At 37.3% G+C, this 27,425-nt stretch overlaps 1 protein-coding gene across 1 annotated transcript in view; it reads left to right on the forward strand.

The window, feature by feature from the left end:
• VAV3 (vav guanine nucleotide exchange factor 3) overlaps window positions 1-27,425 on the forward strand; it is a 192,427-nt gene that overhangs the window by 68,155 nt on the left and 96,847 nt on the right. The window contains exons 3-13 of the mRNA XM_088153533.1: window positions 3,491-3,549; window positions 4,502-4,567; window positions 6,509-6,617; window positions 7,491-7,583; window positions 10,030-10,098; window positions 14,066-14,169; window positions 15,414-15,513; window positions 17,125-17,220; window positions 19,320-19,388; window positions 20,222-20,308; window positions 24,705-24,790. Coding sequence (XP_088009659.1) covers window positions 3,491-3,549; window positions 4,502-4,567; window positions 6,509-6,617; window positions 7,491-7,583; window positions 10,030-10,098; window positions 14,066-14,169; window positions 15,414-15,513; window positions 17,125-17,220; window positions 19,320-19,388; window positions 20,222-20,308; window positions 24,705-24,790 — 938 coding nt within the window. The remainder of the gene's footprint in view (window positions 1-3,490; window positions 3,550-4,501; window positions 4,568-6,508; window positions 6,618-7,490; window positions 7,584-10,029; window positions 10,099-14,065; window positions 14,170-15,413; window positions 15,514-17,124; window positions 17,221-19,319; window positions 19,389-20,221; window positions 20,309-24,704; window positions 24,791-27,425) is intronic.

Here is a 27,425-nt window from a genome sequence, read left to right on the forward strand (position 1 = left end):
CAGCAGTGCGTGTGTATGGATAGAATAAAAATTCTGTTTCTCCACTACAGCTCGTGTTCACCCAAATTAGTGATCTCATGTTTCATTTACTTATCAAATTTATATAGCCACCCATCTCACGAATGTAACTGGGCAGTATACAATAAAACCATCAATTAAAACAATCTTAAATAACCATGAAAAACAATTAGACATAACTACAAGCAAGATTATGGGAGAACGTGTCAGAGTTTTATGCATAATACAACCAACTTGCGGGCTCCATGCTACCAAGGGATCCCCAGACCCGCTGGGGGGAAAATGTTTTGAGAGATTTCTGGAAGGTCAGTAGAGTTGGGGCTAATCTCTTCCCAGGGGGGTTGATGTTCCAAAGGGCGGGTGCCATGGCAGAAAAGGCTCGTATCCTGGGTCCTGTCAGGTGGAACTCCTTAGCAGACGGGAGCTGTAACGTGCCTCTCCTGCTGGACTTGATGGAATGGGTGGATGGAATCGGGGAGAGACGGTCCCTCGGATAGCCCGGCCCCATGCCATGTAGGGCTTTAAAGGTCAAAACCAGCCCCTTGAATTGGACCCGGAAGCAAACTGGCAGCCAGTGTAGCTCATGGAGCAGAGGTGTAATGTGTACCCTTCTAGGGGCACGTATAATTGCCTTACCACCATATTTTGCCCCAGTTGAAGCTATTGTCAGTATTCATAAGCGGGACACAATTTTCCAGTGCCAGTAGTAATCAAAGTTTAGCCCTGAAGAGTGAAGAAACTAGCCCATGTGTTGCAGGGATCCTGAATATTTGATTATGAAACAGCATCCCACTGAGCCATGCAGGGAAGTTCCATACAGTATTTGATTTTTTCCTCCAAATAATTACCTGGGAAATGGAGAGGGATTGTCTTCCATTTACTGGGAAGAATGATACTTTTGAAAATAACTTAATAGGTGGGAGGCACAAATAACTTTGAGGGTTAGCTTGCAATTGAGTGGGGTTGCTTATCTAACACATTTTAATCTTTTTTGTAAAGCTTAATGAGGACTGTTTATCTTTTCATTCCACCCTTGTTTAGCTACTCTTTATTTTGCCTCATCTCCATCCAGTTTGCTCCCTTGTTCTGTTTCCTTCTTTATCCAGATTGGCTACCCCTTCCCCATCCCACTCTGTTTTTCTTCTGTTTTTGCTATTTAAGCAATAAAGTGTGTGTGTGTGTGTGTGTGTTTGTGTATGTGTACTTGTGTGTTTCTGTGGTGGTTTGCATGTTTGAGAGAAAATGGTTGAAATATTGTGAGAGTCACATTTGATTATGGGAGTATAGAAATGTAATAAATTAATTCTGCCTCTGCATTTATTTATTTTATTAATGAGGTGGCTTTGTTTAGAGGCAATTAATTTAATCAGTAATTGGTAATTCAGTTAGTATTAACTCATTTTTTTCCTTCCTCTGCTCCCTGCCTTGTAATGACAACCCCCTTTTGTTATTTGATAATAAAATACAATAACCTACTAATTATACAGCAGCATTTAGGATGCATTTGATGTTAATTCCTTTTATACAAAAAAATCTACATATTGAATAATCTATTTGCCTGTTGAATAATAATTCAAAGAAGTCATTTGTGTCAAATTAACAGCTGCTCTGACTATAAGTACTTTAATATTACTTCACTAACATGAATGATTGATTGTACCAAGAACTTATTTGGAATTTAGAGAACATTTTATGAGTGCTACCCCAAAATGGCTGCCAAATGCAAAATGCCCATCTACCAAACTGGCTCCCCAGGATCTTCTCTGTCATTGCGTACAGAATGCTGGAGGCTGGTCTTTGCTTTGCTTTGGTTTGCAACCTGCTGTTTCTATTTAATACTTTTTATCAAAGTAGTATTTGATTATTTTATTATTTTTAAGCAATAATAATATGAGTAATGTTAGGTTTTTTAATTAAAAAGAACTGGATAGGCACCAAAGGGAGGTATCTAAGACGTTGGCATCCAGGGAAGTCATCCTCCTTCGGATACATTTAATGATGTAACTATACAGCTGTCATATCCCATTAAATTAAGTCTGGCTTATTCTCAAATACAGGTAGTTCTCAAGTTACGACTACAGTTGGAACTGTGTTTGCCATCACTAAATGATGCTATCATAAAGCATAATGTCACATGGCTGCATCACTTAGCAATGACAATCCAGGCAGTGCTGGTTGTCATCATAACCCATAACGTGTGGGTTGTTAAGCATAAAGTGGAGGAAGTCCCAAATAAAGAGTGTGGGGGTGCCACAGGTGGCTGGGGGAGGCCCTGGGAGGCCTGGCACAGGCCACGGGTGAGTCGGGGGAATGGGTGCTCGGTGTGGCATGAGTTCAGAAAGGCCAGGGAATGAGGGTGTGGGGTGGATGCGATCATAGTGAGGCTGAGGAAAAAGGGTGTGGGGTATGTGCATGTATGTGATTGTGGGGAGGCCATGGGAAGAGGGTGCAGGGTACATGCCTGCTTGTGTGAGTGCAGGGAGGCTGTGGAAAGGAGGCACAAAGGTGCGTGTGTGAGAGCAGAGGGAGGCCAAGGAAAGAGGGCGCAGGGTGGGTGCAATTGCAGGAAGGCCATGGAAAGAGGGTGCAGGATACATGCAAGTGCAGGAAGGCCAAAGAAAGAGGGCCCGGTGTGTGTGTGAGCGGAAGGGGGAAGAAGGGTGCAGAGTGTGTGAGCAAAGAAAGGCCAGGGGGTGGGGAGACTTACCCCAGTGACTTGCAGCCTTCCTTGCTGGCTTTCCATTGACTTTGCTTGGGGGAAGCTGGCATGGAAGGTTGCAAATGGCGATCATGTGATCTCCGGGCACTTGGAACCAGTCATAAGTGCGAATGGGTTGCCAAGGACCCAGATTATGATCACATGACCGCAGGAATGCTGGGATGACTGCAGCTTTAAGGACCGGTTTTAAGTCTCCTTTTTCAGCACTGTCATAACTTTGAATGGTTGCTGAATGAATGGTCATAACTCAAGGACTACCTGTAAGTTGTTATAGTAGCCTGTGCATTTTGGACTACTTTAAGAATAGCCATATCATATTTTAATCATTTCATATTTTAATAAATATAAAAGTAAAGTACTGGTAGATCATTTTATTTTATGATTATGAAATGTTCAAATATTAAAAATTATTAAATTAATTTAATTATCAAATTAAATTATGAAATTAATGATAAATATCAATTATTAACTAAAGTAGGTAATTTTATTCTGGATTATAACAAATGATACAAAATATTTATGAGTAGTACAATTTCATTTTAAGAATAGTACAATTTTAAGAATAGTATAGTTTCTTTTTAAATATGTTTGTGCTAGGTCTATTTAAAATCAGTGTTACATCTAAAAATGTATTAAACGGAAATGGCATGTACCTTTTTTTTTTATATCTTAGCTAATGGATCCTGTTTAAATGGTATTTGAAAGATGGTTTTTTTCTTGTGACTAAACCAATATTTTCTATCTCCTTTGCAGGTTATAGAAACTTTATCCAAACTTTCTCGTACCCCTATTGCATTAGGCGCCGGAATAAGGTATAATATAGTTGGATTTTTTTTTAACTTTGATTTTTGTCTATAACATAAATATTTATTTAGTAAATGAACTGCAATTCATTTTTGCCTCAAAGTAATTAATCCTATTTTTTTAAGCAGCTGAATTGTAGAATTGAGTGATCTGATTTAAATTAATTACATTAATGTACAATATACAGATGAAATGAAAAATGAAATACTTGCTCAAGGACACCACAGTGTATTGTTTATGTGTGGTATATGTATATATACACATGTTCACACACAGACTACCTATATACATAGAAACAACTTAGAATGCATGTAGTTTACGGTAAAATCTCTCTGAACAAGTTAAGAACTGTCCTCGAAAGCGAATAATCTATCTGTGAGTATAGTTGCATTCAGGAGAGGTATCTTGCATTCTGTTTTAAACTGTTAATATTTATGTAAGTACAGAAAATGATACCTTGCTGTCTTTCTTTAACATAAGATAATTTGTGAGGGTGGGGGTAGACTGTCATTATTATGATTATTAACTCAATTTGTATGGCCGCCCATCTCATCTAAGTGACTCTGGGTGGCTCACAACAGATAAAAACAACAACAATCCCATAAAACAAGTTAAAAAACCAACACAGAAACTTATAAAAAGCATCAATAATAAATTTAAAATAAAAAAAATTCATGATCTATCCTTACATCAGCTCAAAAGATCCCCACCATTGCCACCCCCCCAAGCACAGCAGCAGAGCCATTGTATGATCATATTTATTTATTTATATGGCCTTATATGGCCTTATATGGACTTATTTATATGGGCTTATATGGCCACCCATCTTATGTACAATAACCCTAGGTGGCTCACAAAAGCAGCAATAAAGAAACATAGAATAGAACAATAATATGATTAAATCAGGTTGTTCTTTATGATCATTTTAAACCTTTGTTTCTTTGTTTTTTGTCTCCATAGGCCGTTTCCTACAGAAGAGAGTGTGAATGATGAAGACATATACAAAGGCCTTCCAGATTTAATAGAGTAGGTTATATTGTGTTAATTTTGTATTCTAGTTTGCATGGTGTTAACTTTTTGCAGGTCCTATGAAGAACAACAGACTTTGTTAAGAATTTTAATTACAGTATTAAAAACTAATACAAACTAAACTTAAAGAAAGAGAAGATAATGGAAAGAAAGAATAAAAAGTGCCAGAAAAAAAGAAAAATAAAGAAAAAAGAAAAGAAATAGATAAAGAAGTAACTTCCAACCTACATCACAACAAGTATAAACAAATTTAATAACTCTTCATCCCCTATAAGGTTAAACAGGTATCTTTTCATCCCATATCCTGTATCCCATACCTTATCTATAAGAAATCCATAAAACATCAACTTTTCAATCCTGGTGTCAGCAAAAAGTCCATAAAGGGTTGCCAGAACATTGCAAAAAAAATGTCTTGTTTTAATCTTGATCAAATAAGCCTTATATTCCTTTCTCTTACATCTAACAGTCTTAATCTTTAATTCAATCAAATATTGTCATAAGATTTGATTTCTGTTCAATTCTTCTTTATTACATGGCACAGATTTCTTCAAGGCTTTAATAAGCCTCTTTTGTAACTCCAATAAGAAAACATTTTCCAGGTCATTCTTTTGGTTTATCATTTGTATTTCTCTTTAATTTTTTAAACTTCAGCCAGTTTCTTTTGTGTATCTAGTAAAACATCCTTTTCTAAATCATTTCTTTGAGTTGTCATTTGTAGTGTCTATTGTGTACTTTCTCTATCTTGTCAGATAAAATTTGTTCCACATCTGTCATTCTTTCATTAACATCTTTTAGACATAGTCTGTCCTTAGAAGTAGACATTATTACTGACAGAGTTGACATTATAGTTACTAACTTCTGGCTCCATTCTTCAAAGATCTCCTTTAATATTTCTGAGATTATAACATTCTGTATCATTTTGTAAGTATTAACTGACATCATTAAATGTCCAGAGCACATTAAAAGAGAAATACAAATGATAAACCAAAAGAATGACCTGGAAAATGATCATCCCCAGCCTGCATGCACTTGCACGGCGTTGCAGCAATCCCTCCACAGCCTGCATGCACTTGCCGCAGCACTCCCTCACCTCAGTCTGTAGTACTCACCTGCCTCCTGCCTGCTTGCAAGCCACCCAGGATTTGCAACTTCCAGCCAGTTTCCCCATTGACTTTGCTTGTGAGAAGCCAGCAGGAGGTTGCAAGTTGCAGTCATGCAAGGCTGTTGCTTAATAACCTGCAATTTTTGCTTAATGATGGCAACAGGGACTGTCAGGATTGCTGTCGCTAAGCAATGCGGTCATGTGACATCGCGCTTTACGACCATCGCTTAACAACGGAAATTCCAATCACAATTACTGTTGTTAAGCGAGGACTACCTGTAAGCTACTGGAAAGGCTGTATATCCATAGAACAGTAAAATTTAAAAAAAAAAAAATCAGCATCTTTGAACCCTCAAATGTTCTTAAAATATGGCTTTATCTACAAGGATGATTCATAATGCATCAACTCTCAGACCCCCAATAAAAAAATAAACTTTCTCCTGGCCGGTGAAGAGTTCTTCTATCCTGATTTAGTGTTACAAAAATGAGTATAGCCTTTTACTGAGCTCTGTCTCCTACATTTGTGGTATTGATGAGATAAGAAATTAAAATTTCTGTTCTATCCTAGCTTGTTGTCTTCTTTTAACCTAGAGAAAATGCATTAATATTAATTATAATTACCATAGATTTCTTGTATTCACTGACCACAGTTAAGATTAACCATAGTTTAGCATTTGGATGATCTCAGTTGTTTCCAATCTCTGCCTCCTGGCAGTGACAGAAAAGGAGAGGAGTCTAGAGGGGAAACTATACAGTATTTTCTGATAACCATCCAGATGTTTAAAATAGGTCCTATTGTACATTCTTAATTTTCTCTTTTTGCATTGTATTTCTAGTGAAACGAGGGTGGATGAAGATGAAGACCTTTATGATTGTGTTTATGGGGAAGATGAAGGTGGTGAAGTGTATGAAGACCTCATGAAAGCTGAAGCAGCACATCAACTTGTAAGATATAAAAAGATTGAGCAAGGCACAAAAGAAATAGTGCGGTAGTATATTTAGACCATAGTCCAAAATTAAACACATTTCAGTCCCACTGATCTCGGATGGAGTATTAAGAACATATTAATCATATTGAAGTCATTGGGAACTTGGTTCCAGTTTTCTTCCTAATAAGCTTCCACTGTCGTCTACCTAGTGAATTCTTTTTGGTTCTTTTCACAGAAATGTTTTGACCTGTCATAGTTCTGCTCCATTACTCAGTCAATTAACTGAGTGTTTGAAATGTCTTAACTGCCCTATAACAAAAACAGTATAACTTACAGTATTTTGAAGTAGCGGTAACCCATATGTACTGTTCTCTTTTAAGATTTTTAAAAAGTGAAGCACAGAGAATAAAACAATGTTGGTTCTTTCTGCCTGTTTTTGCCTGCATTCTCTCTGTCCCTTCTCATGGCTTTCCTTGACACCTTTTCCCACTTTCCACTTGGCAGAAACTGTGCTTTCTTTCTCTCTTCCTTCTACCATGTCTTTGATTGATTGATATCCTGCACAGTGAAGACTTGGTTGAGATCAGCAGCTGCCTTCTTTTCTCATCATCTCAAAGAGTCCACATGGGATATGATGGGAGCTGGAAGCCAGAGATTGTTTATTGTGTTTCCAGAAATCCTGGGAGAGATTCTCTTAAGATTGTTCTTTAAATTGGCAAGGGGTGGGGCAATGCAGATGTGCCTGTAGACAGCATGTTGCTGAATTCACGTCTACAACAAAATAGATTAGGATGCTGACTATCACTGACAGTTGGCAGAGAAATATGGTCCAACCAAAAAATACCCAGAAGTGTGCTCATATTCAAGTAAACTCTTATTGATTTGGCAGAAAAGTCCTGAGAATGACATAAGAACCTGCTGTCTTTCTGAAATAAAACAGACTGAAGAGAAATACACCGAAACACTGGAATCCATTGAAAAGGTAAAGTGATATGATAAAACAATCAGGAACTTGTTTCCCACTTATTGGCAAGGGACCTAGGAGAGCAGAGGTTTCAGGCAGGGATGTATACATAGTAGAGGTGTGCACAAAATAGAAAACATGTTTTGTTTTGACCTTGAAACAAAACAGCTCCACTTGAAATGTTCCATCAGAACGTTTTGAGTTTGCTGTGTTCTGAAAGACAGATCTGTCTGTCAGAAACAGAAGGCGCTTGAGACCAGTTACCAATCCCTTATTTTTCACCATTGGGCCACAAGAGTAAGTACTGCAGAAAAATTGGTAAATCTGGTTATAATTATTACCTGCCATAATCTAAGATCCTCAGTCGTTTACAGTAAGCAAGCATTATATGTGTGTGTGTGTGTGTTTTATTATTATTTTTTTTAAAATAAAGACTTGTGGGAAACAATAGGAATACATTCTGTTCTCCTCCATTGAAATATCTGTTTGTCAAAAAAAGCCCCCACTTCTTCTCAACAGAGAGTAGAGATAGAGATCTTTTCAATGTAAGTAAAACTCTGAATTACTTAGCTAATATTACAGAACATAGAAAACGGATATCTCTGTAGTATTTCTTTCAATGAGCACATCACCTCTGTTAATTAAAAAAAAATGTTTTAGATTTTTTTTTGGTATAATCTTTCAGCCATTTTTTTCTGCAGCCACTGACACCCCAGTTACTTAGAAGGACCAAACCACATATGAAAATGTTTTGTTGCACTTGTCAGATAATTGAAACAACTGTTTCAATGTTGAAACATTCTGAAATCCCTAATGTACCAAAAGTTTCAAAATTTCACTGCTGGATACATTAAACATTAAATGATGGAACAGTTTTTCATCTTAACAACATATGCTGTAAGGTGTTTATTTTATATCACAGATTAACAATTTCCCTATTACCAACACATAGCAGATCACTGACTTTTCTTTTTTTAAAAAAGTTATACATCTAGTCATTATTTTATTTATTTATTTATTTATATTTTGAATTTAGACACCACCCATCTCACCAGGAAGTGAGATTAGGCAATTTCATTGCAGTTTCAAAACTTTATGGCTTGAGAAATAATTAAATGTAATACTGAAATATTCACCTTCTCCCTGTCCTCCCATAATCTCTCTATGGGAACTACAGTACTGATTTTACCCTTTTCCAGCAATTTTCGGTTGTAGAAAGAGTTGCAAGTTATTAAATTATTTAGATCAGTGTTTTTCAACCTCAGCAACTTTAAGATGCGTGGACTTCAACTCCCAGAATTCTTAAAGTTCTTTTTTTAAATATAATTTTTTAATTAAAAGTTTTACAAAGCACATAAAAATTAACACAAACTAATAAAGAGTAGAAACAGTAAAGAAGAAAGTAAAGAAGACAGAAAAAGCAAAAGTGCAGAAAAAAAAGAAAAAAAACCCAGAAGCTTCTGATTTCCTTTGCAACAAATAAAAGTACAATTGCAAAATTATCTCTTACTCTGTGATTACAAAACTCAATTTTTTCTATTATCCATTTTTTTTCTAGCCATCAAAACCACAAATCATAAGTGCATTTTTTCCCATTTTATGCAAAAAGTCTGTAAGAGGTTTCCAGTCAACCATAAATGTAGATACTGTTTTTCTCTGATCAAAGGGGTTAATTTAGCCATCTCTGCAAGTTCCATCACCTTCACCAACCAATCCTCTGCTGTAGGTAGAGTTGAACCTTTCCACATCTGAGCATATAATAAGACTCGCTGCAGTTGTCATATGTAAAAACAAAGTTCCATGACTTTTTTTCTAATTGCTTGTCCATTAGTCCCAAAAGAAGAGTCTCTGGGTTCAGTTGTAGTTTAACCAGAATTCTTAAAGTTCTGAGGTTGAGAAACACTGATTTAGATAAAAGGGACATTTTCTCTGGGGAGAGGAACATTTTCATGCAGAGTGACATTTTCTTTGGGGGAAACATCCAAAGACAAAAGATAATGAAGCACTCTTCAAAAAATGACAACAGTTTGCTACCAAGATGAATTCTGTTCCGAGTATTGCCTTTTATAGCTACACTGGGTTCATAAACAGCTGCCCAGTGGAGAAATAATCTATGACCTCCTTAAATATCCATTACAAAATCTGGGCCAGTGTAATTTTATTTAGTGTTAGATTATTAGTGCTAACTTTTGGGGGAGTAGGTCATTTAGAGATACAGTGGTTATACCTTTTGTCCATTGGAATTAATCAGAGGAAAGTCATCTTCATGTATCAGAAGTTTGGGAAATGCTGTTTTTCATCAATCAACACTTAATGTGCAAGGCCCAGTAACTTGTCCAAATGATAAGGTGTTCTAAGACATATATATTTAAAACAAGGGGTGGTTATCAAACATCCTAAAAGCAAGTTGCATTGGGCAAAGTATATTAATATTGCTTGTGTGTCTGTGTTTTTCTCTTTACAGTTTTTTATGGTGCCATTGAAAAGATTTCTGACTCCATCAGAATTTGAAACCGTATTCATCAACATTCCTGTATGTAATATTTTCAAAGGTTGTGATATTCATGTGAAAATTGTCTACAAGGCAGTGCTGGAGAATTTAGGTAGCATGAAGACAGATAGGATGTGCAAGAAGGATCCTTTGAGACTTAACAATTGAATTGACAGATGAGCTTAGCAGATGGAATGTTAGCTCAGCTATCGGTCTTACTCCTTCCTGCTTATTTACCTACTTACTTACTGCTGCTACTTTGTCTCGCCTGCTCTCTTAAGAAGGAAGAGTTTATCAGGAGAAAATTAAGGCTTCTTACAGAGAGGTTGGGAAGAAGTGAGCCAATTTTTCACTTCATGCAAGGCTTCAAAGGGAATAGCAACAACAAAAGGGTCGAGCCTTCTTTTGGTCAGAAACACTTAGCTTAGGGTGCTTCGTTGACATTGCCTAGGAAAATGCAGGACTGGGGAGACTCCCATGGTGAGCCATTGTTGGCTTATCCTTGCCATTCCTGTTTAGTCACCTGAGTTAAAGGGACAGAGTGAAGGACCAGGCTGGCGTTTGTTTCACTGATGGGGCTACTTGCCTTGCCTGCCAGGCCTAGAATGTGACTTAAAAATGTCAACTCAAAGCACTTGCCCGGGGTAAAGGAGGGAATGGTATATTTTCCCCTAATCAGTGGGTACCTTAAGTGGGTGAGTTTCATTTTGTAAGGTAGAAGTTCACAGCCAACTCTTTGCCATGAAAAATACAATAATGTATTAAATAACCAAACAAATTAATAACTTTTCCTAATAGCTTACATTAGCTGTCTGCTGGATTTGAATGGATTGGTTAATTAATTATACTACTAACTCATTTTTCAGCCAAGTTTTTTTTTCTTTTTATGTAGGGTTTATAAATAGGTGTGCAAAGGGATTCATTGTCCTGCCATTCTCTTCTCCATTGTGTTTAGAATTTCTCCTCTCATACACTGCTTGGGTAGTTTATTCTGCCTTAAGAAAGAGAAACACAGTCAAATACTTGATCTTCAAAAAACACCACCAAAAGAGTGTTCTGCTCAGTTACTGGAAATGATGGTGAGAGGAGCATATTAGATGCTGTTTCACAGCTCTTGCTTTTCCTCCCCCGTGTTAGAAGCTGCTAGTCAGCAATCAATAGTTTCTTGTCTGTTGATGAGGGTTTTTGTCTCAGAAGTGTGTCCCCTGCCAGGAAAATTCAGCAACCTTCCTCAGGAGGGTTCTGCTAGCTGTTGGGTTGAGCATTCGCACATTATATCTGTCCTGACAGGTAGTTTTTCAGTGATTAGTGAAAAAAACAAAATTCTGGCAATATGTACACCTATTTTTTTGAGGTGGAAAAACAGGGACAAGCAAGGCTTTGGGATTTTATGACTCAGTTGTGTGGATTAGAGCTTTAGTTAACAATAAGAAATTTAAAGTGCATTTAACTTTTGAGGAACAAGACCTTAGTATTAAATATGCAGTGGTAAACCAAACTTCCTCCATGAAGTATCTCTACAGACGGCTGCCTTGTGTACTTCTTTGCATAAGAAAGAGTTTGTTGTTGCAACAGTGAATTCCAGGTTTCCCCCTTTTTAATGTCTTAATTGCTCAGGAACCAAGAAGCCAAAGATCAGAGGACTTTAGATTAGATGTAATAAACAATTATCTGCAGGTTAGAATAGTTTATTTAAAACTATGCTCTGGTTTTCTTTATTTCTTAACATGCCCAATTACCAATAGAAGAGAATGCCCGATTATGTAAGGTTTTCAGTGTGCCCGATTACGTGCCCAACTACATAAGGTTTTCAGTATGTCAGATACATAAAAAAAAAAACCTTAAATATTTCATGATATTTAAGGCTTTTCTAAACACAGTGTGAAAAGGCACAGTTGATGTGCTGTAACCACCACAGTTGATGTGTTGAATGGTGCATTATTGAAGGAAGTGTATATTTCTGTATATAAATAGGTGAATATGATTATCTGTTAGAGTGCCCAGATCAAGACATATGAAGGATGTAGCTGAGATTAGGACTCTACTGCAGAATATATTTATTATTCTTAAGACAAGGTTTTGATAGAGACCTGGAAAGAATATTTGACCTGATTTAATCATTTGTGCAAAGGGTGAAATGCATTTAAAGAATTATGATGCTCCTTCCTCAGTGTGTTGGAGTGAATTGATGGAGGAAAAATAGAAGGGATTGATTCATTGCTCTAGCAAAAATAGAAGAGACTAATTCATTGGTCTGCTTATCCAGGTCAGTTGAAAACCCAGCATCTCCATTCACACAACATGCTAATCATGGTTAGTGTTTATCGGGGTTGGTTTTATTGTTGCTTAACAGACTACAGAAAGGTACCCTCTCTAGTTAGTGTATTGTTCAGTGTGTTATGTGTATCCAGGAAATTGATTAGTTTAGTAACCAAGTTATTCAAATACTGTTACTGAGCTTTTCCCCCATGAAGTAAACAGATCACTAGATCAGGTGAATTAGTTAATAAACCTCTTTGAACATCAGACAAATGCTCCAGGTGATCCATTTGGCATAGGAACTGGTAAAACAGATTTTTTTTTGTCCTACATGAGCTTTCCATGATCCAAGACTTTGTGATTGAAATGAGCAGGAGTAGTCTAACCATAAAGATCATAAACCATAAATTGTTGTACGCCGCCCAGAGTCACTTTGTGAGATTGGTGGCTGTATAAATGTGATGTATAAATAAATAATTAAAAAAACCCTTGACCTCACTCCAGGTTTTATCTCAACATAAATAAGGATTGGGAATAAAGCCACAGTAAAACAGATTGGATATTATTTGCTTCTTCCATGGGAAATTATATCAATCAATCAGTCAATCAGTCATTACAAGATGAGCTTGAAACTAGCTCTCATAGATTTGTTTAACTAGTTCTGTAACTGCAAGATGGCCTATCCAAGCTGTAACTGGAGAAATGCATTTGTAACAGAGGGAGGAACTCAGATTAGAGATTTCAGGATTCTGGCCTGGATTGGGTATCATTATACACACAGTACTGTGCGCTGTACAGTAAAAGACTTAGTACTTTAGCTTTGAAAAGTTTGATTGTTGCAGGAACATAGTTGGATTTCAACATTTCAGTCTGGCTGTATGATAAAAGTGTAAAGCAGGGTTCCCCCAAAGTGCTCAATATTGACCCCCAAGGGTCAATAGAACTATCCATTGTTGTTGTTGTTGTTATAGATAGTACTATCAGTTAAAGTAGTATTTATTAATTATTTTCATATAATAAATGTTTGGGGGTCAATGAACAATCTGAAACTTCATGAAGGGGTTGAGCTGAAGAGTTTAGGGACCTCTGGTGTAAAGGCTTCATTGCAGCACCATGTGAGATACAGAGAGGATAGCAGCAGCATACACTAATATGGAGACTGGATTATGAGCTAGAGATGGAGGATAAAGTTTAGCTCTAGTGAGAACCTGTATGTTGTCATTAATATAGAAATTAAATAATGGGGGAATAATTTCCCTGTGTCTGGACATTAAACCTGATTGTAGTCAGGAATCTAAAATGGAATTAAGATGTTTTCTGAGTTCATTTTGACTGAGTGAAGCCTTCCTATGCAACCATGGGTCTGGGAAGAAAGAAACTGAGAATTAATGCCTTAGTAGTAGAAGATAAGGAGTGAGGTTATCCTGTCCTTAATCTAAGGTAAGTAAGCTATGAACAAGATTTAATGTACCCACTTGACTTAAAAGCTGAGATAATGATACTTTTATGTATTTTACTTCATACTTTTACATTTATAAGTTTAAGGTCAAATATTTAAGGGAATATAAATGCTCATTTTAATAACCACAATGATAATACCTTTGACCTGGGAATGATTTCTAGTGTGAAATAGTCAAGTCATTGTACTTCATAATTTTATCTGTTGAAAATGATGACTTTACAATGAAAAGTTGACATGATAGCACTGAACTTTCTTATAGAAGGTTTATAGATTATATTTTTGTTTCAGGATTTGGTGAAAATCCACAGAACTTTAACACAGGATATTCATGAATCCATTGTAAGCAAAAGTGACCAGAATTTGTATAAAATTTTTATTAGCTACAAGGAAAGGTAATAGCCCTTTATATATAAACATGTATATTGCCAAAAATGTGAACCTGTACTGCTGTTGTTAATTTATCCATGAGAAGTTCCCAACTGTATTTAATGTAGTTTTAGTAAAAGTTCTTCCATTCCTATGAATTAAGGCTTTCATATTTAGCATTAGTGTGTAATACATGATTTAAGTGCATTAAAAACTAAACTGAGTTCCATAGAATGTTATTCTGTAGAGTGTGCTATATCCATCCCTTTTTCCTTTTGCATATTTCAGTATAGTTTTCTTGGATATTAACCTTATTTATATATATCACATTCTCTGGTTTCTAGAAGCACAATATAAAATTGGCCACATAAATACTATGTTCGTTTCTTCATGTTATTACTTCAGGGTGGGGAACATATGGGAGAATTTGACTCTGTAGACAGGACACTATTGATGCAAACGCTAATTGCAATTGCGTGATTTCTTCCCATCTGCATTGAGCTCGTTGAGGGCTGTATTTCATGTACTTATTTTTCCCCTGGAAATATAGTCTCTTTTTTATTTATGTCTCCTTTATACTTAGGTGAGATCAAAAATGGATAGTTACAAGATCTAGGGAATTTCAAGAAATATTTTTATTCTCAGACATTTTTAGTGAGAAAGAATGAGTTATTTGCAAGAAAATTCAGTTTTCAGTTTACTTGACCAAAATCCATAAAAAATAATAATCCATAAAATAAAATTGTCTTAATTACATTTTTTTTTCCAATCATAGTTGGAAGGGCAATTTTTTGAAAGCCATCATCATATAATCATGACTTCATTGCAAATACAACATCAACTTGACAGGCTGGGAAATTGGTCTTCTAGGTCTGCTGTTTCAGTAAAAAAAAAATAAAAAAATAAAAACCCAAGAATCAACCTAATTAATCTGGTGCTAATCCTACCCTACTGAGCAGCATTCATCTCATTTTTTGAAATTTGCCCAATTAATAATAAATACTAATAATATTGTATTGTCGAAGGCTAATAATATTCTTTAAAAGGGGTTTACAGTTGTCTTTTCAGCCTGATTAAAGTCACAACACTTGCTTTTCAGAGACTGAGATTTTTAAATATTTTGATTAAAATTAATAGCTGCAGAGGTGGAACCACATGTGCTTAAGAGGTTAAACTATAGTTAGGGATGAAGTTAAAATAAACTTGCTGAATGTAACATTAATGACATAAAAATGAACTGCTTTCCCTCTTTTCTTCTGTATTGTTCTAGATTGGTGATTTATGGGCAGTATTGCAGTCAGGTAGAGACAGCCATTTCCTGTTTAGATAATATCTCCAAGATGAAAGAAGATGTTAAGCTGAAACTGGAGGTGTCTGGGACATTTTATTGATTTATTTATAAATAAAAATGTTTAAATTCAAATCTTGCAGTCGAACTGTATTCCAATCTATGTCTGCTAATTTTATTTCTACAATGAAATTGGAAATTATGATTGGTGTAAACATTATGCAGAATATGGTAGTAGAAGGCTGAGGTGGTAGAATGGATGAAACTATTTTCAAATGCAAATGGGGCCTGAAGGCCCTCCATAGACAACATTTGTCACTGAAGGGGATTGGGATGAAGGGCTGAGTGCAGTTCATTCTTTATTTGTCATAGGGGAGAGCAAATCTACAAGATTGGGGGAGGAACCACAATTCTTCATTGAAGAAATGTACTCTTTTCCTATTACACTTCAGTGCCACTTCATTCTGGTTAATGTGTAGACCAAGAGTTAAATTGCCTGTGAATTTATTTACAGAAATAAATTGTAGAGCTATCCCTGCCAGCTTTAATTACTTTAAACTAAGGGTGCTCACCCAGGGCTGCATGAGCCCTCCAGAGTCCTTCTCAAAGTTGTTGCTGAACTGCAGTTCTTAATATCATAGAAGAGGAAAATTATTAAATACATGGGGAGTAATCATGTTGACTATTTAATTAAGTTTAAATTTAATTATATTTACCTGGACATTAAATTAACTTTATCCTGGCTCCATTTACTATTCTGTCCTGGCTCTGCTTACTTTTTGGATAACATCCCCTGATATCCCACCCAAAAGAAAAGGACTTCTGAGCCATCTAATCAAATATTATTGGGTTGAACTGAATTGCCAGCCAAGCACTTTTTTATAGTATCAGCAGAGTTTATATTGTAGCTCCATCTGTATAAACCTTGTGACTTTTTTTAAACACTTGCATACTATTGAGCTTGATATCTATGTTGTTGTTGTCGTTGTTGTTATTGTTGTGGCAATGTGGCAAAATAAGTGCAGTCCTTGGCCTGAAGAGTTGTCTGTTCCTACCATAGAGGAAGTGTGGGTGATACTAATATAGGGCACTGCCACTAGCTGTAGGATGGGGGGGGGGGGACTAAATCTTTGCCATTTAGAAATTGCAATTAGATATGGAAATTATTATTTTTTTTCTTAAACCCCTATAAATGGGATGGAAGATTTGAAAAGAAGAATGGAAATTTTAACCATCCTCACTTGCTTCTGGTAGTCCTGACCAGATCATAATGATTTCTTCTAAGCCAGACTTGCTTAGTCTTTTTTGGGCTATGCTTGATCTTTGAATTACAAAACAGTGGGTTGGGTGAGGAGGAAGACTAAATCTGAGGTCCCTGATATTCAAACTTAATCAAAATTCAGTATAGTTTCTACTATTATTCCAGAGTCAGATACATAATAATGATTTAAATATAATTATTTTAAAATTAAATAGCAATTAAAAATACAATTTAGTCACAACTTCTGAAGGGCTTAGAGGGTACTCTAGAAGTGTTCTGGAGCCCCATGGAACCTTGGAACCTGACACTTTTCACCATTGTTCTAAGAAGTTAAATTAATCTGGGTCAGCTGCATGAAATTGTTGTAGTATTTCATGCCAGAATCATACTGAAACCTTTTATTTATTCATTTTTTGGTTATTCTTTAATTAGGAATGTTCCAAAAGAGCTAATAATGGGAAATTCACCCTGCGGGACCTCCTTGTAGTTCCAATGCAACGAGTTCTGAAATACCATCTGTTACTTCAGGTATTTAATTTTTCTAGTGACTGAGTTTGTACCATGCCAGTTCTATTTCTGTGGAACTACAGTTGACCAGTTACTGTTGTCTGTGAATGACTACTGAGAGACCACATTCTATTGTGAGAATTGCAGCTGTGAGGGTGTCACAAAACAGATTGATTGATTGGTTATTGATTATGTGCCATCAAGTTGGTGTCAGCTCTTAGCAATCACATAGATAGATTTTTCTTCAGGAGTATCTGTCCCTTACCTTCAGGTCCTTTATTTTAAAATACCCTGTCATTTTTAAGCTACTTTTTTTCCCTGATGTTGGTTTTTTAGAAGCACTGCACTCATGCCTCTCATAATAGCAACAGCTCATTATCCTACTTAGAGTAAAACTATCCCACAGGATTGGTGCTAGTTTGCTGTGATCTAGTCTCAGCCATTGTGTTGTTTAGTATGGTCTTACCTAATCTGGTGCCTTCCAGATGGGAATGTAATGCAACACATATAGAGGACATTGGATTGAGGAAGACCGATGTAATATGATGTACTGAGTAGGTCTGTGCTAGCATAGTGTTAGTTTTTATCAGCCAGGATCCGTATCAGTGTAATTTATCAGCGGGAGCATAAAAAGCTCGTAACGACTCTGACCCATGCAGAGAGTTGTATTAAATCGTATACCTGGAGGTAGTGCAAAAGTTGCCCTAGGGATCTTAGTTGCTATGAAGAGTATAATGTCTAAATCAGCTTAGAGAGATTGCAGATTCTCATAGTTTGTAGTAAAGATGAGGAGAGCTGCAGTACATTGGAAAGCAAAGATCCTTTGTCTAGAAAGATTCTCCACCCAGCTTAACCCTATTGGAATTCAATTGATTTCACAATAACTGAGTGGTTTTCTTTCTTTCTGTCTCTTTTTTTTTTTTAGTATGAATTAATACCATTTACCGGTATTAGCTGATACTTGAAATTTGTGCTTTTCGACTGTACATAATCAAGGCTGGACAGGAAGCAGTCACTTCTAGGTTATTTCTGTTCTGTGTTGGGTTATAATAATGCCATATTTATTTAGAACATTTCCCATTAAAACTCCCAGAGCACATGGCTCCTGTGCAGTTAGTACTATAATGGGACTAGAGAGTCTTATAAATATCATTTGATAGCTTTGCTGGGAGACTCATTAGTTCAGCAGCAGAGAAATACACCATTGCATTAGATTGTCTGCATTGCTCATAAAGTGTCATTTTAAAAAGAACTTCTGTCCATGCAAGAAGCTGTATTTTGCTTCTGTAATGCCTTGTTTCATGCAATATATCAAGGTCCCTGGAATGTATTTTAACTGCATTTGTAATTAACATTCGTTGTAATTAACACATGTAATTACATGCATTTGTAATTAACATATAACACACAACTGTGTCTAGAAAGTTCTGGCATGATTTTAAAAAGCATAATGCAGCGTAACTTTTATTTTAAAATGTTCATTTGAATAAAAGTCAGTATCATGCTGCTTACTTTCCCAACTGGCGAAACTTTTAGGGATGTTAATTTTTTTAAAAATAAATCCTTTCTTATATATTTTGAATGAATATACAAAATAAGTAGCACAAAGAAGAAAATAAGGTGCAGATGCTGAAATACGAGCAGATAAACAATACATTTGAAAGACCATAAAACTAATATATTCCAGTACATCATTAGAAGCTTATAGGATTATGAGATATTTCATATTCATTTTCCAGCCACAATCCACGTATCTCTATTGAGCTTTAAGTGTGGATTAGTGTTACTGCAAAAGTAAAACTAGTACATCCTTTTTTTTTAAATGGAGGTTGGGCATTTAGACTGTGTGCCTTGTAGAGGAAAGAGTATATGCATCTAAATAAAAGCTGAATTAGAAATAATTAGATCTTGTTAATCTGGAATCATGACACATTTTGATGAAATTAACCAATGTTCTGAAATATTTGCTGTGCTGACATAGAAAAGCTGAAACCCAATAGCAAAACCTGAAATATAAAATTGGCTAAAAGTCTTTTTTAAAATTTCTAGCGCATCCATAATCTTCTGAGTTTCTCTCCATTATAATGGGTTGATAATAACTATGGTATTCTGTAATATAGGAGCTGGTAAAACATACTAATGACATAGCGGAGAAGGCAAATCTAAAGTTGGCCCTTGACGCAATGAAGGTAAGTGTGATTGATTGAGTATACCCTCTCTAATATAAAATGAGAAGAATCTTTTCTAGAATGAAATTGAAAATTAAATATTTTGAAACTTGCTTGGTTTCTATCTTGCTGTACGCTGGCATCATATGCTTATAAGTGAAAGGAGAGATGCTCCTTTCAGGATTCACGGATCCATTTTTAATTATTATTTAATTACTTGTCAAGCTATTTTCACTCTGTCTTTTGAATGGAAAAGGCTCTACAGTCTTGCTGCACATCACATGCATATTGACTATAGCACACTGCACATTCTGTATCATGTATCAGGTAGTCTTTTCAGTGCAAAATGAGTATAAGGTTTGTGCACATTCAGCAGAGACTGAATCTTTTCCAATGGTGTTGAAAGATTTCAGGACTTGGGCCAGCAAATATGACCTCATTTCTGCTTCCAACAGATGTAAAGGTGATAATAAGGTTACTTTGTGTAACATAGTTTGTCCAATATGCACATGCTGATACTTAATTGTTTCAGCTGTAGCATGGGGACAGGGAAGAATTAGTCCATCTTTTTAAGCAACCTGATCTAAGTCACGCTCCCTTAATTAAATTGAGAATTAAAATACACCTATCCTTTAGATTGCATTTTTTAAAATGTGTGATATTGTATTTGGCTCGTATACTCTATACAGAAATTTGTATATTAGGGAAAGGTTCATATAAAAATAAATGACTTTTTTAAAATCATAGACTAATGTTGAAAAATTGGACATGAATGGCTGTTAGCCCTTAATCAAGTGTAAAAATTTAATCTATCATTGTTATACTTCACATTTCTTTATCTTTCTGTGTTTTAGGACTTGGCACAATATGTAAATGAAGTGAAGCGAGATAATGAAACCCTCCGTGAAATTAAACAATTTCAGTCATCAATAGAAAATTTGGTAGGTCTTTATATGATGCTGCTTTTTAAAAACTTTTAGTTTTATTTTCCTTCTTCTGTCCATCTAGCAAGAGAGCTGAAAGTGAGAATTCTGTCAGGGTTAGGATTAAAGTCAATGTCGAGCACAGGTAAGCCAGTTCAGAGGGAGAGTCAGTTGTAGGTAAAAAACTGAGCCAATATATTCTGAAAAAATTTGGAACAAAGATTCAGGAAAACTGGAATATTGAGAGTAGAAGGGGGATAGCAGAAGAGTTAGAATATAAACAGGAACTCTAAGGGACAAATCTTTGGATCAAAAAAAGACAAGAGTCTGATGGAGTTAAAATATTAGAGTGTTTGAATTTGCAAACATTAGGGTGCGTGTTAATGTGATTTACTGGTTTTGGCTTAGCATGATTTGTGAACTCATCCAATAGTCAACAAACCAAGGCTTGGTATGATGTTTGTTGTCCAGAATTTATCTTGCAAGGATGTTTTGCAGAATGGTCAGATGAAAAGTTTGAGTATTTATGGATAGATTAAGAAAATCTTAACAGTTGAAAGCTACATTGAGGTTACTTGCTTCTACTCCACTGCCAACTGAGGCAGCTTGCCTAAATGATCAAGAGCTATCTTTTCAAGTCTGGGCTTATCATACAAAGCTGACCATATTTATTTTGCTTTGCTTTAATTATTACTATAGACCACTAAAATATATTTTAATTATATTTATTCTTTATTTCAAATAGCAGGATTTCCTATGGAAGTTACCAAGTCCCACAATACAGAACTAAGGCACAGCTCCTTAAGATAAAGACTAGTCTCTGGCATAAAAACAAAGCTCTGAGTATTCTTCAGTTGCTTTTTAGTTCTCTAGCATAAAAACTATGAGAGCATCAGGAAGATAAAGAATATCTTGTTTCCTAGAACTCTTTTTTTGTCTCAGGCTGAAGAAAGGTTAGATCTCTGACATCTTTACTAATTTTCCCTAGATGAAGAAGTGTGAGGCAATATTGGGCAGAAGGAAAAAGTGGTGGGATGAGAAGCTGAGCATAGAGGATCAAACCTGATGTCTTTATAAACTTACATGCTAGTTCTGTTGTAGGGGATAAGGATGTGCATGGCATGGAAAATGTGTTTTGCTTCCAGCTTAGAACAAAACAATGCCATGAAGCATTTTGGGTTTGCTGCATTTGACAAGACAAAACCTGAGATGGGTTGAGGGTTATGACCATAAGAAGCATTGGGAACTTGAAACAATCCCCTTGCTGCCTTATTTTACACCCTGGAATCACAAAAATGGTGGGGTGACTGTTCATTCTAGCTGCTGCTAGACAACTCTTAGAAAGTTTGGCAGGTTTTTTTTTTAATACTGTCATAGGATTAAAAAAAACAACCCAAACCTTTTTAGGAAAAGGAGGGGGGAGAGAATCAGCTGCTTAATAATTGATACATAACAGATAACGTATCACAGAATCTGCTGTATGAAAAGCTGTCTAGGATTCTCAATAGAAGTCTTTTCAATTTCTTCAAATAAGCTCTCTGGGATGTTTAGCCAACACATTACTCTGAATGAGATAAACTTGATCATCAACCTTCCTTGGCCAGGTTTTACTAGTTAGTCAGCAGAAGCCAACCAGCTAAAAGCAGCAGAGACAGTTTAATTTACTTACTGGGACCCCATTCCTATCAGGTTTGTTTTGTTCTTAAATAACTTGTAAAAAATATTTTTAAATGCTGCCACCTGTTGCATATAAGAACTCTTACATGAATATTACAAGAGCTTGCTGATGATTATAAGAAAGTAGTACCGCTTCAGCAGACCACTTAAATGCATTCTGAAAAGCTCTGATCAGGCCAAGAAGCATGGACACAGACAGAGATGAGTTTGGAAAAGTTAAATAGAACCTTTTTAAAACAATAAAGGGAGAGAAAGGGAGAGCAAAAGCCCGCCAAACAATCTAGAATGTCAGTCTTGGCGAAAAAGCATTCTGGAATGTCAGCAAGGCATAGAAGTATGCTTAGAGTACCCTGAAAAGCTCAACAAAACAAGCCACTATTGTATTTGCAGTTTTCACACGTTCAGCCTCAAGAGCAATAGCAACATTTGTCTATGAAGGAAAGTTATACAAACTGCTTTCCCATGCAAATTCCAACTTAGCAACAAATCAGTAAAAACAGCAGTGACTGATCTATCAGGTATTCATCCATTGCTTATAGCTGTAAGTGTTCCTCTTTTTCTGCCTGGGTTATGTCTGTTCTTAAGAGTGTTATCACTTTGTGGATAATGCAGTAAATGTTATGTTTGGTATATGATCTTATGGCCAGCAAGCTTGCTTGATATAGCCAAATAGGACCCAGCAACGTGATCGCTGGCCATGTGTAAAGGGAGAGGATGGGATGTGGGAGGGAATTGTTGACAGAATCCCTTTTCAGCTCAGGTGGAACGATGATTTGAGAGGCTGTAGCTCATTTGATGAGCCATGTGGTATTGACCAGTTGTTCTTAAGCAACTGATGCTGCATCACTCAGGTGATGATGGTGTGGGGACAGGCAGATGAGGAACAGGACTCCATCCAGTCTGTGCATTTATTTATTATTTATTAACTAGATTTATAACAAACAATGTGACTCTGGGTAGTGTACAGCAACAACAAAAAACAATAAATAAACACCCCACATATAACATTAAATCATATATAAATAAAAGATACAACATATAAAATGGCAACCAAGTACCGTAACTAAACCATCAGAAAGGGACTCCACTCAACTGGCCCCTAACATCTGGGGAAAAGCCAGGTCATAAAGGCTCTCCTAAAGGAGAGCAGAGTTGGGGCCTGTCATATATTGGGGGGATCATTCCAGAGAACCTGGGCAACTGCACAGAAGCCATGCAGTTGAGCTACATTTATTGTGCAACTCTGAAGTGACATAAAGCAGTGACTCATCCCAGTATGACTCACTGAGGTGAGTTAGTGACTGGCTCTGAGAGTGACCTAGGTGAGTCTGAGAAGAAGTGAAGTTTGAATCAGGGGCTGCTGCTTTTAATAGTCCCAGGACTTACTTCCTGCATTGCTAATAGAGAGTACTACCTCCCTGCTGAAGGTGGTATGTAAAGGGACAGTTAAATGGAGGGGGTGCTAGAATCTAACCTCTTTCACCAAATGGAAAGTTCTTTCACCATCCAAAGCTATTTCCTGCCCCAAACTCCATAGGGGGTCTGGTGTGTTTGGAATACATCCTCTTCCTCTGATGACCTTGGTTGCCTACTGCAGGGATCAGTAGTGGGAAAAGACTAGGATGATTCCTAAGCAAGTGCTGAAGCAACATCAAAGCTGTGGGATGCTAAGTGAATGTCTCCATGCTAATCTGTATCTTGCAATGGTTGAAGGCAATGTACGTAGCATGGTGGTTCAAATGTAAACTTTAAGGATTCATGTATGGTGCTTCCCTGCAGAATGTCCACTGTGGTTACCACCACCAGCTACAGACTCAGCATCAAGATTCCTTCCCTCCTACCCCCATCTGTTAATTTGCTAACTAAGATCAGTGAGATAGCTGGGGAAAAGTGCCTCTCTATCAGTGCAACTATGTTAATTACTGCATATTTTTCATTAATCCATTTGTTATTTTACTTGGTTATTATTGTGTGATGTTGCTTCTACAGTCTGGAGAGTGTACAGGCTGTAAATATTTCAAAATAAATACATAAAATGAAGGGAAATGGAATGGCAAGGAAGGGGGAATTCTTCCTTCCTCTTCCCTGTAACCAGTGCCCCTTACTGCAGCTTAAAGCTGGAAAGTTAAAACCAAGACACAGCAAGAAGAAAAATCCTATTAAAACAGGACAGCTTGCAGCTTGCTTCAGAAACAGCCTGATATATTTCCTCATCTCCAGCGGAAGGTGTGGCGATACCAGTACAGTCACAGGCACTGACTATAACCAGACTCCCTAGTCGTCGTCTTCAGCAGCAGCATTCTGGATCTATGAGTCATGTGCTTCTGAAACACCTGTTCCTCAGCACTCCACTGCCGTTCAGATCACCCCACCCTGCCTAAGCCAATAGCAGTAGGTTCATGATCTGTGCCTGTGGGCTAGAAAAGTTGAGAAAAAGCTAATTGCAACCCTCAACACAAGGATGCAATTGCAGTGTTCTGAACAGATGCAACACTAGAATGTTTCAGATGACCAACCTTGAACTGCAACCACTTGAAGCAAGTGCTTTGAGGTTGAAACATTTTGAACACCCCTTGCAGAGTAGGTCAGAGATGTTACTGGCCCTGCTGCTAGTTTTGTATTTTTATTTGCCATCTGCCTTATATCCAACTGTTTTTCAGAATTTTGAATGCAGCGTTTTCCTCCAGTACATAGTCGGATATCATTTAAGTAATTAATGTAATTTTTACTTTTTCAGAATCAATCCCTTTTACTCTATGGAAGACCACAGGGTGATGGTGAAATAAAGATAACGACCCTGGACAAACGAGCAAGGCAAGATAGGTGAGAAGAGCTTCAGTTTGTTTTTTGATGTACTATTTACAATGATCCTAGATCACTACTTCTGAAATGGTACAATACCTGCTGTTCACTAGTTGCACAGGGGTAATGCCACTGAATGCAGTGATCTGACCACAAGAAGAAAGTAAATGTCCTATCTCCCACTCAGATCACTATATTTCTTTTCGGATGAGAAAAAGAATTCTAGAACGGCACAAAATCAAAGCTACCAACCATTAAAACAAAGCAGAATCCCAGAGAAAGACATAAGAAAAATAAAAATATTAAAACTGTCAAAGGCTGTCAAACTGCCTGGAGGCTGTGAAGGCCTGGATGGAGTGGAACTGTCTTCAGTCCTTCCAAGACTGAGTGGCTGTAGTTGTTGGGACCTTCAGAATTTTGCAGACTTTCCAACTTTGATCTTGGGTGGGGTTGTACTAACCCGCTCAAGGCCTGGATGGAGTGGAACTGTCTTCAGTCCTTCCAAGACTGAGTGGCTGTAGTTGTTGGGACCTTCAGAATTTTGCAGACTTTCCAACTTTGATCTTGGGTGGGGTTGCACTAACCCGCTCAAGGGTGGTGTGCAATCTGGGGGTGTTCTTGGACTCACAGCTCCTGCTTGATGAGCAGATGGCAGCTGTGCTTAGAAGGTCTTTGCACAGCTTCATCCTGTGCACCAGTTGTACCCATTCCTGGATCGGGAGGCCTTTTAGACAGTTGCTCATGCTCTAGTCATCTCATAGTTTAATTATTGCAATGCACTCTACATGGGGCTGCCCTTGAACACCACTTGGGAAGCTTCAGCTGGTCCAGAATCCATTGGTGTGGGCAGTGATGGGCATGCCTCAGTGTACCCATGTGACACCTCAGTTCTGTGAAGTCTCTGGATACTCGTCTGCTTCTATGTACAATTCAAGGTGTTGGCTATGACCTATAAAGTCCTTCATGGCATGAGGCCTGGTTATTTGGGAAGATAACCTGTCTCCCATGGTACAGTGGGGCAAAAAAGTATTTAGTCAGCCACCAATTGTGCAAGTTCTCCCACTTAAAAAGATGAGAGAGGCCTGTAATTTTCATCATAGGTATACCTCAACTATGAGAGACAAAATGGGGGAAAAAATCCAGAAAGTCACATTGTCTGATTTTTAAAGAATTTATTTGCAAATCATGGTGGAAAATAAGTATTTGGTCAATATCAAAAGTTCATCTCAATACTTTGTTATATATCCTTTGTTGGCAATGACAGAGGTCAAACGTTTTCTGTAAGTCTTCACAAGGTTTTCACACACTGTTGCTGGTATTTTGGCCCATTCCTCCATGCAGATCTCCTCTAGAGCAGTGATGTTTTGGGGCTGTCGCTGGGCAACACGGACTTTCAACTCCTTCCAAAGGTTTTCCATGGGGTTGAGATCTGGAGACTGGCTAGGCCACTCCAGGACCTTGAAATGCTTCTTACGAAGCCACTCCTTTGTTGCCCGGGCGGTGTGTTTGGGATCATTGTCATGCTAAAAGACCCAGCCACATTTCAGCTTCAGTGCCCTTGCTGATGGAAGGAGGTGTTCACTCAAAATCTCACGATACATGGCCCCATTCATTCTTTCCTTTACACGGATCAGTCGTCCTGGTCCCTTTGCAGAAAAACAGCCCCAAAGCATGATGTTTCCACCCCCATGCTTCACAGTAGGTATGGTGTTCTTTGGATGCAACTCAGCATTCTCTCTCCTCCAAACACAACGAGTTGAGTTTAGACCAAAACATTCTACTTTGGTTTCATCTGACCATATGACATTCTCCCAATCCTCTTCTGGATCATCCAAATGCTCTCTAGCAAACTTCAGATGGGCCCGGACATGTACTGGCTTAAGCAGGGGGACACGTCTGGCACTGCACAATTTGAGTCCCTGGCGGCATAGTGTGTTTGATGGTAGCCTTTGTTACTTTGGTCCCAGCTCTCTGCAGGTCATTCACTAGGTCCCCCTGTGTGGTTCTGGGATTTTTGCTCACTGTTCTTGTGATCATTTTGACCCCACAGGGTGAGATCTTACATGGAGCCCCAGATCAAGGGAGATTATCAGTGGTCTTGTATGTCTTCCATTTTCTAATTATTGCTCCCACAGTTGATTTCTTCACACCAAGCTGCTTGCCTATTGCAGATACAGTTTTCCCAGCCTGGTGCAGGTCTACAATTTTGTTTCTGGTGTCCTTCAACAGCTCTTTGGTCTTGGCCATAGTAGAGTTTGGAGTGTGACTGTTTGAGGTTGTGGACAGGTGTCTTTTATACTGATAACAAGGTCAAACAGGTGCCATTACTACAGGTAATGAGTGGAGGACAGAGGAGCCTCTTAAAGAAGTAGTTACAGGTCTGTGAGAGCCAGACATCTTGCTTGTTTGTAGGTGACCAAATACTTATTTTCCACCATGATTTGCAAATAAATTCTTTAAAAATCAGACAATGTGATTTTCTGGATTTTTTTTCTCATTTTGTCTCTCATAGTTGAGGTATACCTATGATGAAAATTACAGGCCTCTCTCATCTTTTTAAGTGGGAGAACTTGCACAATTGGTGGCTGACTAAATACTTTTTTGCCCCACTGTATCTGTCTCCCATGGTATCTGCCTGGCCAATATGAACTGACAG

Source organism: Python bivittatus, unplaced genomic scaffold (assembly GCF_059951505.1).
Source record: "Python bivittatus isolate LINGU-HERP-01145 unplaced genomic scaffold, Pbiv_v1 ctg000700_np1212, whole genome shotgun sequence".
In the NCBI taxonomy this organism is placed as follows: Eukaryota; Metazoa; Chordata; class Lepidosauria; order Squamata; family Pythonidae; genus Python; species Python bivittatus.